This window comes from Amphibalanus amphitrite, unplaced genomic scaffold, assembly GCF_019059575.1.
Source record: "Amphibalanus amphitrite isolate SeventyFive unplaced genomic scaffold, NRLGWU_Aamphi_draft 000315F_arrow, whole genome shotgun sequence".
In the NCBI taxonomy this organism is placed as follows: domain Eukaryota; kingdom Metazoa; phylum Arthropoda; class Thecostraca; order Balanomorpha; family Balanidae; genus Amphibalanus; species Amphibalanus amphitrite.
Genome location: NW_024881810.1, coordinates 470,223 through 484,835, shown reverse-complemented (window position 1 = coordinate 484,835; position 14,613 = coordinate 470,223). Strand labels below are relative to the sequence as shown.

Genomic DNA, 14,613 nt, shown 5'->3' with positions numbered 1-14,613 from the left:
AGGCGAGGGCGAGGGCGAGGGCGAGCGCCGCCAGGTGTGACGGTCGAGCAGAGAGAGATCGCCGCTCCACCGACCGTCGCCGCCGGCCGGAGCGGTCGCTTTATTATTGCCAACGGTCCGGATATCGCCGGCCGCTCTCATAAACCCACAGCGGGCCAAATCGACAGAACCAAAGTACAATAAATGTGCAACAGTAAAGGTCAAGATGGTATTACCCCACTTCCAGCAATATCTGCATATTTGAATAGTTTTATATCAGTATTATGCCAAATTTAGTTCAACGTTACTTAGGTTTGGTGCTTACTCTTCATGAAACAGGCCCAGGTTTTATAGCTGCCAACACTCGGCTAATGTTAGTCCATAGTATCATAATTAGTATGCAGCTAGGGCACAACTCCACTAGGGACCCATGGCCGCGTGCCCAACACTAAATATGATTGAGTTTTCTCTCGAGTGGATCGTGAAGTTAAATATGTCTTCGCTGATTGAACTTGCGCAAACGATCGACTAATCACGCATTCAGTTATTTACATTTGTCATTTAGAAGACGAAGCGGAACACAGATCCATGCTCTTGACACGGTTTTCTATTTAGCAAAATTTTCATACCATCACTATCCACTTGTAATGTGGACGATTGGACGATGACGGGAGAAAACCGGCTTATCGTCTGGGGAATGATGGGCCGTCGCCGGGCGCAGACCCAGTAAGTCGCGTCAATAAAGAGGATTCCGGGCGCGTGCTGATCGCATTTGTTCGCGACTATTTCATTAACGTGATCACCGCCGATGCTGACGCAACCTCGCAACACGAGCACTTGTTCTTCCTCCGAAAGAAGCGGAGAGGACGGAACGTCTGCCCCTAGACTGAGAGAACAAGAAGACAGACATCCGGCACTGGCTTTGGATCGATCGGAAATCCCACAAAACGCCTGAGGTAAATGAGTTTCGCTTTAGTTCATCAGCGACTGGGGTCAATGGCGCCGTAACACGATTACAGACGAACGCGCCTCGAATTGAAGCTAACACTGCCCAGAAAAACGGCTGCATCAGTAGGACCCAAGTCTATTATATATCACAGTCGGTCCAATTCACCTGGTTGCGATAACTCAATAGGGTAATTCCATCCGATTAAAATGTTTGCCAGATCCAGATGCCAGAGAACTTGCAAACAAATTCAGCTGATCCCAAGTTTAGACGTGCAGTCACACCGACGTCCTTTGCGAGGTAGCCTCAGCCCCTACCCACAGCTCGGTAAGAGCCGAGTGACCGTGTGGGGTCGAGTATAGACCGGCTGAGGTCAGGTGTCAACGGCCCATGCGCGCTGACCTGCGAGCGGGGTCGTTGGTGATTGGCTCTCCTGTGCCCCGGTTCGCTCGGCTATCGGGAGGGCCGGGTCACGAGCGGACCTCACGACGGCGGTTACGACCACGCAGTGCGACGGGAGGGCTGTCAGACTCCAGAAGGGGAAGGGGTGGCAGGTGGGATCGCGGCAATGACGTGAGGGTGGAGGGAATAGCAGAACTTACGAGTCCTGAGTTAGAAGCTAGACGTGTCATTATTCCAATCCGCTTCTATTTCATCCAATACATTTCGCTTCTTCATGCTATATATAATGTAAACAGTAAACACTCTATACAGATTGATACTGAATGAGCTCACCGGAGACTGGGAAGCGTGCCGATGGTAAATGTAGTCACGTCTCCTGGACATTTATTGACTCTGGTCTCTGCGATGAAGCATATTACCAGAAATTGCATGCCAACTATCGGGAGACTTCCAATTTGTGGTCCAATCTATGTAAACAATCCAATCTGCTCCATGATCGAGCACGCCCCTGAAACGATTGATCTCAGTCTAGCGCCTAGTGGTACTCCGGCAATGCTTCACTGAGAGCGAAAAATCCACCTCGAGTTCATATAGTGTCCCAACCTCCCTGGCCCTGGCCCATAGCAACGTGGTCCTTCGGTGACACCATCTAGCCGCCGTCCTCGCCACTGCGACGACCGGTGTCGGCCTGACAAATACCCTCCGCCAGAAACGACGGACGCCTCGCCGCGAAACAGAGGCGAGAAAAAGCGACCGATCTCCACACCGCGGCCCCCGCCCGGCGGCCGCACGGGCCCGATTTGTTTTCCAGCCATCCATCTTGTGAAACCTAGAGCTGAGTATCAAAGCTGTGCTGTGAGATGCGGCTGAGAGGGAAGGCCTGAAACATTGTTTTCAGATCCCTCCTCTGCGGATCGGCAGTTTCTTCCAGTTTTCTATCAGGTAGGAAGCTAGTGTTTCTGGTAATAGGATAGGATAGAAACGGCAAGGAGGTGTTTCTGTTTTCCTGTAGGTAAGGTAGCCCTAGTGAGCCCCATGGGTGGCCTCTTCCCTCTGCAAGGTCAGTTAAGTCCGTGCCGGACGCAGGCGGGCCACAAAACTTGGCTGCCGGCCGTGCCAGCGACCCGCCCGCGCGGGGCACGACGCCTGGATCGAATTATCACCGGCCGGCTCCAAAGTAAACCGGGCGCCGTCACCGACGCCGCCACCGCCACCGCCGCCGTTGATCCACGCCATGCGCTCAAACTCTCCCGCAGGGTTCTCAGTCATCTCGCCGGCACGCGCCATACGTCACCGCTCACGCGCGTACGCGCAAATCTCAGCTTAGCCGAGAGAGCGAGACGAGACACGATACGACGCGTGGCCGCAGGTCGCCGACGCAGGCCGTCGACGGCTCGCCGCCCCAATCACAGTGGTCGTAAGTACATTTTCATGCTGATGTGTACTTCTGCACTATCTGCCGGCTCTTATTCATGCTGTCGCTTAATTCGAACGTTTTTGTCGGCGGGGTCGCGCACTTTTTGTGTGGCGCGACCTCGGCTCAGCTTAACTGCGGCGCCGCGCGCGACGGGTCGCATCTCGATGGGCGACAGCGCCCGAGCGGCGACTGCAGAGTGGACGACGCACGCGCATCGAAGAAAAAACGGCGCCACCGCGTATTGTCGCCGGCGCCAAACTGAGAGGGCCAGAGGTGAGAGAAGGACAGACGAGAGGAGAGAGGGGGGGGGGTGCAGCGGTAGGTCACGGGTGCGATTGGGGGTGACGGGGCGCACTGCGCCGGGAGAAGGTGGTGACAGCTCCGAGAGACCGGACTGCACACATGCTGTGACATCCCACGGCGAGAGGATATCACACGACCAAGCAACGCACGGCGGGAGGGGATCACAGTAGAGAGACCCCGTGGCGGGGTGGGCCCACGCGGGCAGGACCCCGCGGCTGCGGGCGACACAGTAGCCGAGCCCCTGCAGCGGGACACTCCACAGAAGCCTCTCGCCCCTGTGGAGGGTCCGTTCAACTGACGGAGCGCCCGTCTCCGCGTTAGTCGTGTCGTGCCGCTAAACACTGTCGCTGATGGACACGAGTCGTTATGTTGCAGATGGTATCTGAGCGCTCGAGTTACCGGCGGCAGCGGTCGACCGGTACGACCGCTTCTGATTAAGCCGCCCCAATTAAAGGTCGCTGGTAATTGTTGGCTGTTTGGGCCCGCATACCGTGCCGGCGAGGCCGGTGCCGGCGGGCTATATAGGTCACTTCTGCATGGTGCCGGTGCCGGGGACAAAGCGACGGCGCCACCACGGACCAACGAAAAACAGCGCGCGCGAGCGGCGCCGCTGAAGGGGAGAGAGGCACGCAGCGCGGCCCACCAGCCTTGGCGGCCATAAATTGTCAACTATTAACTTTCCAACGGTGACTCTTGCCTTGAGAGTAATGCTTTTTGCGCGCTGCACCGGTATTGCGGGTGTGTTTTTGTGATGCAACACAGCCAATTATTCACATCTTACGCCAATCAGAGACGACGGTGCAGACATGAGTGATCTGATTAATGGCTTTGCACTGCTAATCGCTATGTCCGTCGCGGCCAAACAAAAACAGTGACGTCACAAAAACTGACTACCCTTGGCAAAAATGCGGCGCACAATCGTCAGAAACTGCGTACTACACCGGTTAGGTGAGAGGCCCACATCGATAACCGGAATCATCCAAAATGGGTCAAGCTGTTTCGTGGAAACAAGCAGTAGTGAGGAACGCTGGCCGTTAGGTATGCAAAGAAAAATGTGTCATATGTAGGCTTCCCATAAAACAACAACAAAATATAATTGTCATAATTTGGACATATTAGTACATTTCAGCCTTGATACATGAATCTTAGAAGTCACGCTCCGGCAAACAAAATCTGAGCGCAGCAATCAATCGGCCGGTCTCACTGCACCAGATTGCTTGGAAGAAAGTTGTTTGCAATACCTCTGCGACTATGCAGCTTGCATGAAGAGATCTATCACAAGATTGTGCTATCACACGATCTTGGCGGATTATATGGGCTTTTAGTGGTCATCATATGTAGCAAAATAACGGATTGGTACACTGTAACTGAGACGAACGAAGGGCACAGGAGAGAAATTGCTTTGCCCGTACCAGGCGCCTCCAATGGAGCGCGATGATAAGACTGTCGAAGGGAACACCTTGTTTGCATCAAATTTGGCACGGTTTGCGGCGGCATGCATTTATATGCATGATAGGCTCTGATTTGACGAACAAATTCAGCGACAAACTCAACTACCTACCATAAATGTTGTCCTTCGAAAAAGGCTCGTCTTCAGTCTTCATAGTTTATAATTCAGAGCACTGTGTTTCTCGGATGCCAGTACAATGTTACGTTGACCTCACGCCCGTCTGCATGTGCCATGTTGTAAATTTCATATGATGAGGATGTACTGCTTTCGATACGACAGCTTTCGATAAGACAACAGGGTCAGACGCTCAATAATTGACGATTAACACTTTCCCCGAAATTGAGCAAAATGAAGAGACGGAGAAGGAAAGAAATGTGTAGGACTAGGCACATGGGTGGAGCTATTCCAGGGAAGTTGGTGGGGCAAAAGTCGTCAAGCCCATAGTGTCCAATTATAAAGTTGAATAAAATGCCATAATAAATCAATTCCTATCATAACAGACATAATATTTTGTATTTAACAGACATTCAATAGCTCTTCAATGCGAAAAAGATTAATTTGCAAAGCAACGAAGTCTTACAAATCAGCTAAAGTTGGTGGGGCAAAACGCTTTTTGGTGGGGCAAAATACCAAGTTGGTGGGGCACCAACTGTATAGGAAGCTCCGCCCCTGACTAGGCATATCAAACTTACCTTTCGACTTTGACGATAATGTTCACGACAGCTAGCAAGCCGAGTGCCAGCAAATATTCCTGAACGGGTCGGTCCCATGCCCTAATTCCACGACTGATATTGATGATTTGCTTAACCCTCGCCGGCCGAGGGGGGGGGGGCGGGTGCCGCCCCCCCATAGGGTTTTTTCGCGATAGCTCCGAACACGCTGGCGATAGAGAGCTGAAACTTGGCATACCTGACCTTTGATCCAAGCCGGATCTTTTGACACCAACCGCATTTTTGGGTTAGGTCAGGTCACTGACCTATGACGTCATAAGTGAACCTCTGCACGGTCTTCAGATGTCGCAACTTCGCAACGCCCTCGCTGCCAGAGGAGATGTCACAGGGAAATGAAACTTGCAGGATCTAGTATCCATTATGAGTCCCACAACTTGTATATCTCGGATTTTTCCTAAAGGTCATATGAGGTCAGGTCATTTTCGTGACCTCACCATTATAAGTCAATGGGGAAAAATGAAAACTGCTATTCTGGCGCCGGCAACGATCTCCAACTATCTCAAGCACACAGAATCGTGATTTGATGCACTCCTTGCAAGGTTAAATGCGTCACTTTTGCAATGTTGACCTTGCGTGACGTCATTTATGACGTCATCAAGGTCATATTAGTTTTTCGTCAATAACTCTTGATCAAATTGAGCTAGCGAGTCGGGAAAGCCACCAATGGACTCAGGAAGACCTGACGAATCGAATGATATGCGACATGACCCCTTTCGACCAACTTCGTGACCTGGGGGTGCTGACCTGACCTTGACCTGAGGTCAACACCCCAAATTGACCTGACCCGGACAAAAAGTATATCATTCGACGCGCCTGAGCGAGACGAACACGATGCTGCCAAAATCGGCGCTCTGCGGCCGTTTTTTGCGAAGTTATTCACCAAAAACTGAACCGTACCTTGGGGCACTTGACCTGACCTCAGAGGTCACCGGTTGACCTAGGACCTTAAAATCGGGTACCAATCTCTGCGTTTCGTAACGGCGCACACGCTCGTTTTTTTCGCGACGCGCTAGCTCCACCAGGGGCGAAACGGCGAGGGGGGGGGGTCGTACCCGCCCCCCCCCCCTCGGCCGGCGCGTATGTAGAAAACCAATAGGTCCGGCGAGGGTTAAGATATTAAATCGGAAAGTGTTGACGAATTCATCAACTTCCATAAAATGATGACCTGTAATGAGAGATTATGAGAGCTTTTAAAAGTCACCGTTCAAAAAGTGATGTTGCTGTTCGTTTGGGCAATAAGTTTACTACCTATTACTCATAGGTGTAGCAACATATCTCTTTGGTGAAGGATACCTTTCACCAAAGTTTTAGATTGGTGAAGGATCCTTCACCAATCTTGAGCAATGCGTGTGAAGGTCTTCACCAATGCTTAGAACGACTGGGTTCGACGGTTGATCTAATGTTTAAAAAAAGGAACAGCAATGCCAAATGGGATGAACAAAAAGGCTAAGACGGCAACAGGCACCCAATTATCCCGACCTTTCAGTTATGAAGCGTTATGCACACCTTCTTTACAATTCACGCCATTTAATAAATGGGTAAAGCTGAAAACTATATTGAAGTTGGTAAACGTGTAAATGTATCTCAGTAAATGCCGTGAATATCAAAATAAATTGGTTTGTTGGAAACTCGTGGGTTGGAACTCGTGGAAAATTTGTAGGACTTTGGCCATGAAAAAAGAGCAATGGAGCATAACTTTAGGCATAAGAGCACCTGTGTGTAGCATCTAGGTCCCTCAATGGTCCAAAAAGCGGTCCCGTTTACATGACCGGTTTACGCCAATCGCAAAGGAGGTAATGTTCGTAAGATAGGATTTATTTTTGCGGCGTTTTTTGCGTTTTTTTTTGCGGTTTGCGGCGGGCGGACATTTATTTGTGCTGTTTTTTTTTCTTGCGACATTTGCGTTGGCGTTTCCGGCGTGCGTTTTGCGCGTTTTGCGGTGTTTGCGTTTTGCGGCGGGCGGGCGTTTTTCACAATTCAAAGTCCCAACCTTCGGGCCGCAGCGCTGCTCGAAAAGCGCTACCCTCGAGTAAGATAGGATTCATGCTGGTCTCTCAAGTATCATACATCAAGGATGAAGCATTTCATTTTCATTGGCTCCGGCCCTCAGGCTCAGACCGCTGGGTGAGTGTGAGAGGCCCGCGTGAGACAGATGGCTGAACCTGCACCCAGATCAGCATAAACCCTTTCAGACAATTATGTAAACCTTGGCACCAATGTAAAGGACAATCCAGGGCCCATAGATTCCGGTGAGAACCTTCAGAGGTTTTCGTCAGCATTACCAGCTTTTGAATGTCAGTATGGGCCTCCAGAAAGGTACAAGCACGAGGTCGTCAGAGACGAGCCCTCAGAGACCCCAGGAGTCTGGGGTCGCGGGAGCCCTTTTGGACTGGCACGGGGCCCTCACTAAGGCCAACATATTTCCTGAATCCGATCTGCGATTCTGAGACAGGCGTGAGGCTCTCAGGCTGACGTAGGCCCCAAGAGGTTGCAGACCGACGCACTGGCTGATCTAGGGGAGGGGTGGGGGCAGCATTTGGAACAAATGATCCCTTATACGAGTACAGAGGGGTTTTGGATTTTTTTTCTCAAACATTTTAGGCTTCGTATTTCTTTTGTGAAATACAAAATAATATTCGAATTCCAATGGGAAACAGTTTCGGGTGGTAGGTAGGTTTAACATGCGCAGTGGAAGGGTTCCGAGAACTATGCCCAGTGGAAGGGGACGGCGAATGTCGCCACCCCAAGATCTCAGCTCCTACGGAAGTCAAAAAGACGAAATTCGGAGGGTGGTTGGGGACGGTGTGGAAAAGTGTTGCCAGTTGCATAAAATGTATGTCTAATGTCCGTCCAACGTCCGGCAGTTAAGTCAACTCTCCGTCCAAAGATGTTCAAGCCAGTCATCTGTCCCGAAAGATGTCCGAAAAGTACGCAATAATTAACACTGAGCACGGTCATGTAATTTGGTTTTAATGAACTAACTATTACCAGCCCAAAAGTGTTTATCATATCGAGAGCTGAGCTGAACTTTCAATTCTTCAATCAATGCTATGCACGATCACTTAATAGAAATGCTGAGGTGTAGCAAGTGATTGTCCAATACTGTCAAAAGCGTGCTGCCTTTGTACAATCAAATTCCGAATTGGACATTGGAGCCTGGAGGACAAAATCGGAATTCCGAAGGTCCAAGTCCCGATTGGCACCACTAGTGTGGAACTATTGTGTGTTAATTTCATGACACTAGGTAAATATCTTAGGTCAAAGAGGTCAGCCGTTGCTTAAATTTTCCAGATAAGGGTTTATTTTGTGCTTACACGCCCATACCTCAAAAAGTTATCAGCAGATTTTCATATTTCTCTCACTACAAGATTGCACATACCTTTTAAGTACATATTGAGAATCTATAGTTAATCCAGTCATAATGATGGCACTTAGAAGCTAAAACTCTTCTGAGTAAGATGTCTTCGGGGCCGGGCTGAGGCGGGAACAGCCGACGCGGGAAGCGTTTCAGTCACAGTTTTGTGTTTGCTTTGCACACACGAGACTCAAAATGTTACCGGCTGATTTTCGTATTTCTTTCACTATAACATTGCTTGTAGTCCGTACATTTTTAAGTTTGCAATGATATGCAACTTAATGATATACTGTATTAACGCGAATCGAGCATTAGCAGCGGTAAGCAGCGCAACGCAAAGACGTAACCGTCCGGCACCGGCAGTGAAAATCGACCGGCACTGCCCGCGTCGCCACTCCGGAGGGATTTTTGACTTTACACCCCTGTTACTAAAAAGGAAGTTGCAGACCGATTTACTCATTACTTTCATGGCAAGACGCAAAATTCAAATTTAGGCAAGTACTGAAAATTTGACGTTAATTAGATGATAATGGCGTGAGGTATTTGGGAAGAAAAAAACAGGAGGGTTTGGCGAAATTGCTCCCCCCACTGCGGAAAGGTCCTGTACCTTCTCAGAAGGTTCAGGTGACATCCTTCACCAATATTTTTGGCGCTCCTACACCCATGCCTATTACACATGCACAAACGTGCATAACAAACAATTTTATCATAGCTGAGTCCTAAAAAAGAAAAGTCAAATGTCATCAAGCAAGAACTTGACACAAACTATTTCTCGAAGCATTACACTCCAAGCCAACTTTCAGCCTTATCAAGTCAGCAGCTTGTATAAAGCAAGCTTTTTTTCGGCAAGTACAGAGCGGATGGACGGTCCAATACTCACCCAGTCGCGTCCGAAATCTTGTTTCCAAACCCCAATTAGTGTCTAGCAAAGTCGCCTGTCCTTCCTCTTGCAAGGATACAGTCACACTACTCCGAGCACTATATGCTAAGCCCGAGGTCCAGCCTTCTTTCACTACACTCAGTCGACCCAGTCTGTCGTTGCTTAATTCGTTTTTAGCCACACAATTCCTCGCCCTCTTGTTGATGCGGTTGAATTTGTTCTTCCAGTCTTCGAGCAGGTAGCTATGTTCAGCACGTACCTTACTCGATATTGTTCGCAATCACTTATTAGCCTTATAACACTAAGCAAATAAAAACTGCGGTACTGTCTATCGCACGAACTCTCGCCGCTTTAGTTTTATTTTATTATTCACCCCACTGTCCTCTCAGCAGCGGGGCGGACTTTGATCCACTTCCACCAGTCCACCGTACCGTCCACCAATCCACTGTCCCTCTTAGGACGCCACAACCCCCACTGACCACACCACCGCAGCCCCTCCTGTCAACCTGCCCGGGGGCTCTGTCCGGTGACCTGACCCGACCGCGGTCCAGCCGCGGGGAGCGACCAGCGCCGTCGGAGCCGACACCGCCACTCGTCGACACCGACGGAGCCGTCACCGCCGCTCGTCGACACCGACGGATACCGTCTGAGCGTCGAGAGCGACGCGCCGCCGGGTACGAACGTCGGGCGCGCCGCCGCCGGAGGACGGCCCGCCGACGGAGGTATAGGGCGGCGATCGGTGAACGGGGCGGACTTTAAAGGCGGAATGACAGCCGCTATCTCGGCATGCAGTGGTCCTGTCATTGCCCGACGGAGTTTTGAGTTTGATGGTTGTTGCATGACGTGCATTTTGTAGAGATCTGACGGATTTCATGTCTCATATTGTTTCGATACTAAGTGTAAGGGACTATGCAAAGATCGCAGAAGGGGAGGTTGACTAATATTTTGGGCAGTGGCGGCGCCACGAATTTTCGCCAGTGGGGGCAAGCTTGAGACTGACCCGACTGTTGTCTGATAACGCCGATCTGCAAAATCCATGAGCACCTTGTCCCTAGATGTTGTCATTCAAAATTATTTTGGTTTCAGGTTTCATGCATAGGCGTATTGAGTTTAACCATTAACCCTCGCGGGCCCGGAGGGGGGGGGGGCGTTTTTCGCCTCCCCCTGGCGAATATTTGCGATACCTCACGAACGCTTAGGGATAGAAAGACGAAACTTGCTGTAGGGGAGAGTGGTGTAATTTGGCCGCTTTTTTTAGGAAACGATGTAGGTAACTAAAAATCGACAACATATTTCTGCATTTTCTCAACGCTGACAGGTGTGGCATGCATTTTACTTTCTTGGACAGTAAACTTGACATGATAGAGTAACTACTTATATTGACATTGTGACGTATTACAAAGGTCTGCAAAGCGGCCAAATTGCCCCACTAGCAGGGTTATTTGGCCGGGGGTGTGGGGCAATTTGGCCGGTGTTAGTTTGAGGTGTTAGTTTGAAAAATGGTCCTGGAGCTACGGCAGTGGTACCTTCGCATTAGTCTTGTCGAGACGCGTCGAATGACATATATATTGTTTGGAAAAGGTAAAGTTTTATGTTGACCTCATGTGACCTCGAATGACATTTGGTTGATTTTTTTACATATGGAAGGTCATTTGTGATGATTTCGTAGCCGCTAGTCACGATTCTGGGCCTCTGGCATCCATTTTGCTGTAAGCATTCATTTAGAGCCTCAGTATGGCAAAACATGTCTTAATTATTATGCCTGACTTGAATAGTGAAATAGCCTCTAGCAAGGATATTCTCTTGTGACTTTGACCTTGTAGCAGCCTTGTATCGTAAGCTAAAGCACAAATAGGGGTCCGCTAAGCTTGAAAACATATCAAATCATCTAGGAATTTAGTATACAAGATATATAAGAAAAAGTGCAAAGTTTGTGGTCAATTTTGAGCATGATCGTGACCTTGAATTTGAATGTTATGCACATGATCGGAATCCTTTTCCCCGTAGTACGTATATATGTGCGATTCTCTCACATACGATTGATATAGGTACGAGAATAAGCTCCATTAGGGCGACCCACATACAATTCCAGATAACCGCGGGATATACATACCCATCACATTTTGTCATACCTCTCTGAGCTCAGTCTCAGTCTAAGGGTTCCCAAAAGAGGGTGATCTCTTCTCTGGCCGACTTTTGATAAACTGCTTCTCAACCTCCTCGAGATCAAGCTCGAGGGCAGCCTTTTGGTGAATGAAAATGAGTAGGAGAATGAGTGGGAGTAGGAGATATGCGACAGACGGTCCGAGAACGAACGTTCTGCTGACGCACTTGATACGAGGACCGTCAAAAACAGGCGTACGAGTACTATTATAACCGCCTATAATGAATGTTGCACCGGTCTTCTGTTCTCATACATCAGCCAAATTTTGTGGGGGCAAAAACATAGTCTTGCCCCCACAGCCTCCTGCCAGTGGGGGCAGTCTGCCCCCACTGCCCCCACGGTGGCGCCGCCCTTGATTTTGGGACCTTTCTTTCACACTTTATTTCCAAGCATGCGAAGCTCTTTACAATTGACATGCCAAATGCTAAAGTTTCGGTCTTCGATTGTTGAATTAGTTGTCAACCTGGCTACTACTGACCTGCTTGAGTTTTTCGTTTGGGGGAGATAAACGCAAGTGCTCTTGCACCTGACACAAACCAGAGCCACGTCACCGAGCCTGACCGAGGCTTAAAGGGACCCTCCCACCTTAACATTAGTTTTGAGTTGAGATAGCCAAATTGGTGGCCATGACCTGCAAATACCGGTTTGGACACTCACAACATCGAAAAATGCTTTAATTCGAAGATATGGAATTTCAAACTTGCAGTTTTCGGATTCTAAGGGGCTAATGCATTGGAATGCCCCTTAGAATTTGTGACGTCAGCGGAGATCTAACGATTTTTAAATCTTAGACTAAAACCATCGTTAACACGTGGTGGTATACGCTGCTTTGCGCGCAACGTCTGCCGCACTTTAGGGCTGCCAAATTATTGCTTCCAAATAAAGTCGCTAGTAACAGGGGAGATCCCAAAAAGTAAACAAAAGTAAAAGCCTAATATCTTGAAAACCAGTGAACATTTTTCGGTGAAATTTGGTAGATATTCGTTTTCGCTCTTTCTGAACCAAGGGGCATCACTTTCATGCCAATTCATTAACTTTTTTGAAGGTGGGAGGGTCCCTTTAACAGCGCACACCCGCGCCACCTGGCGAGCTTCCCTAACTTCTACTAGTTCCCGTTCCTGCCGCAAGGTGTTCGCTTCCCACTACCGCCGCTAGATGTCTCTGCTTACCTTGGGCAGCTGCCGGCCGGTGCCGCGATGCTGCTGCTCCCCATGAGGTCGCCTCACGCCGCCGCCGTCTGAAACAAGGCGCACATCTGGGTCAGTTGGGCGCCGCAGGTCAGGGGTCATCCGGCGCCGTCCGGGGCCCCGCTTCCAGTCTGAAGTCTGGACACGAAAGACGGGGAAAGGCGGAACGCGTCATCAAACAAATCAGTGAGCGGTGGGGTGATTAAAACAAATGTGGAATTAATTTTGGTTTGCGATCACAATCCAAGAAAAGATAAGGTAATCGCTTGCTATGCGGAGAGAGAGCTGATTGGAGGAATTGACTTTGGGTTCTTATGAAAAAGACGTGCCTTGCCACCAACCATATTTTTTAATGCAGCATCGGTGATGAAAAAGTGCCTATGAGCTGGACTTTTACAGCGAAATTTGATGGTAAAAGAAGGAAACCATTCCAAAGACTTGCCATTCACAGTTGAAAACAAGCTAAAACTTTTCTCGTCTGTAGGCACCAGTTACCATTCATTCTGTTTCAATTCCAGCCCATACACTCTTAACCCGCGCCCGGCTGGGGGTCCTGGATTTCCACGCCCTGCTGGGGGGGGGGGTGTTTGAACACCCCCCCTTGTAACTCGGCTCCTGGGCCACGTAGCGATACGCGGAAGGCGGCGTTCGAAAGAGCGTCAAAAATAATGACGAAATCACTTCGGTCAATTTTTTGGTCAGGTCAAAGGTCAGGTCACCAGAGGTCATTGAAGGCAAAATTTCGCCGATTTCCAGGTAGAATGTCGAAAATTTCCAAGAAGCCAACGCATAACTCGGGAACCAATAGAGCTACAGCGCCGCAGAAAAGCGCATTCGATAGCCCTATTAACGCCCTTTCTGAATAATTCTCTCAGATTTGACCTAACGTCAACGGTTTTGCCTGCAGGGAGCAAAAACTACAAAAATAGCCGATTTTTCGGAAACAGTTTTTCTGCAATAACTTTTGACCCAAGCCCTGTACAAGCTTACTTTTACCGGCATCGTGTTTCTCTCGTCAAGACGCATCGAATGAACTATAACGTGACCTTGAAAGGTCAACTTGAAAATTTGACCTCAGGTCAAGGTCATGACCTGACCGGAAAGGGTCATGTTGCATATCAGTCGATCCGTATCGTCGAGCTGAACACATCTAAGGCGTTTTCATCGCTCTAGCATGCCTCTATCAAAAGTTATTTGCGAAAAACTGTTAGATACCATTCGTGACCTAAGATGACCTCAGGACATAAACAAGGGTCACGGACACCATTTTCATGTTCAGTGTGTCTAAACCACTTGTAATTCGGTGTTTGGGAGTGTTTATAATGTCTTTCGTCCAAAAGAGGCGCATTTCAATTTTCTCCCTTTGACTTATAATGGGGAGGTCGCAAAATTGACCTGACCTTAGGTCATCGATATCAAAATTCTGAGATATACATTTTGTACATGCTATTGCTCTTAGCAATCGCTGAAAGTTTCAAAGCGATCGGCCATTCGGTGTAGCTATGACAGACATTGAAACTTTTTATGAGGTGAGGTCACTTCAAGTGACCTGGTGACCTGACCTTGAATGACCTTGGTCTGAAATTTTCACAACATGTGTAGAATTGATGTATGATAAGGTGCACCGAAAACGGCGGCGCTCCGCGCCGCCGTTTTTGAGATATTCGCGAAAAACCACAAGGGGGGTGTTCAAACACCCCCCTCAGCAGGGCGCGGGTCAAATCTCGTTACACTTAGACATGTCGATTGTCGGCCAAATATAAAATAACATTTTTTTAAAGTACGTTCACCTAAGCCTA

The 14,613-nt window shown here is 49.0% G+C and overlaps 1 protein-coding gene across 5 annotated transcripts in view; it reads right to left on the bottom strand.

The window, feature by feature from the left end:
- The window catches only part of LOC122388267 (pleckstrin homology domain-containing family G member 5-like), a 227,965-nt gene that overhangs the window by 84,838 nt on the left and 128,514 nt on the right, over nt 1-14,613 (bottom strand). For 4 of the 5 annotated variants that reach the window (XM_043379187.1, XM_043379189.1, XM_043379186.1 and 1 more), the window contains one exon: nt 12,797-12,864. In XM_043379187.1, coding sequence (XP_043235122.1) covers nt 12,797-12,864 — 68 coding nt within the window. Of the gene's footprint in view, nt 1-9,463; nt 10,112-12,796; nt 12,865-14,613 lie in introns of those variants that run through there. The other variant, XM_043379192.1, reaches the window with a different exon arrangement.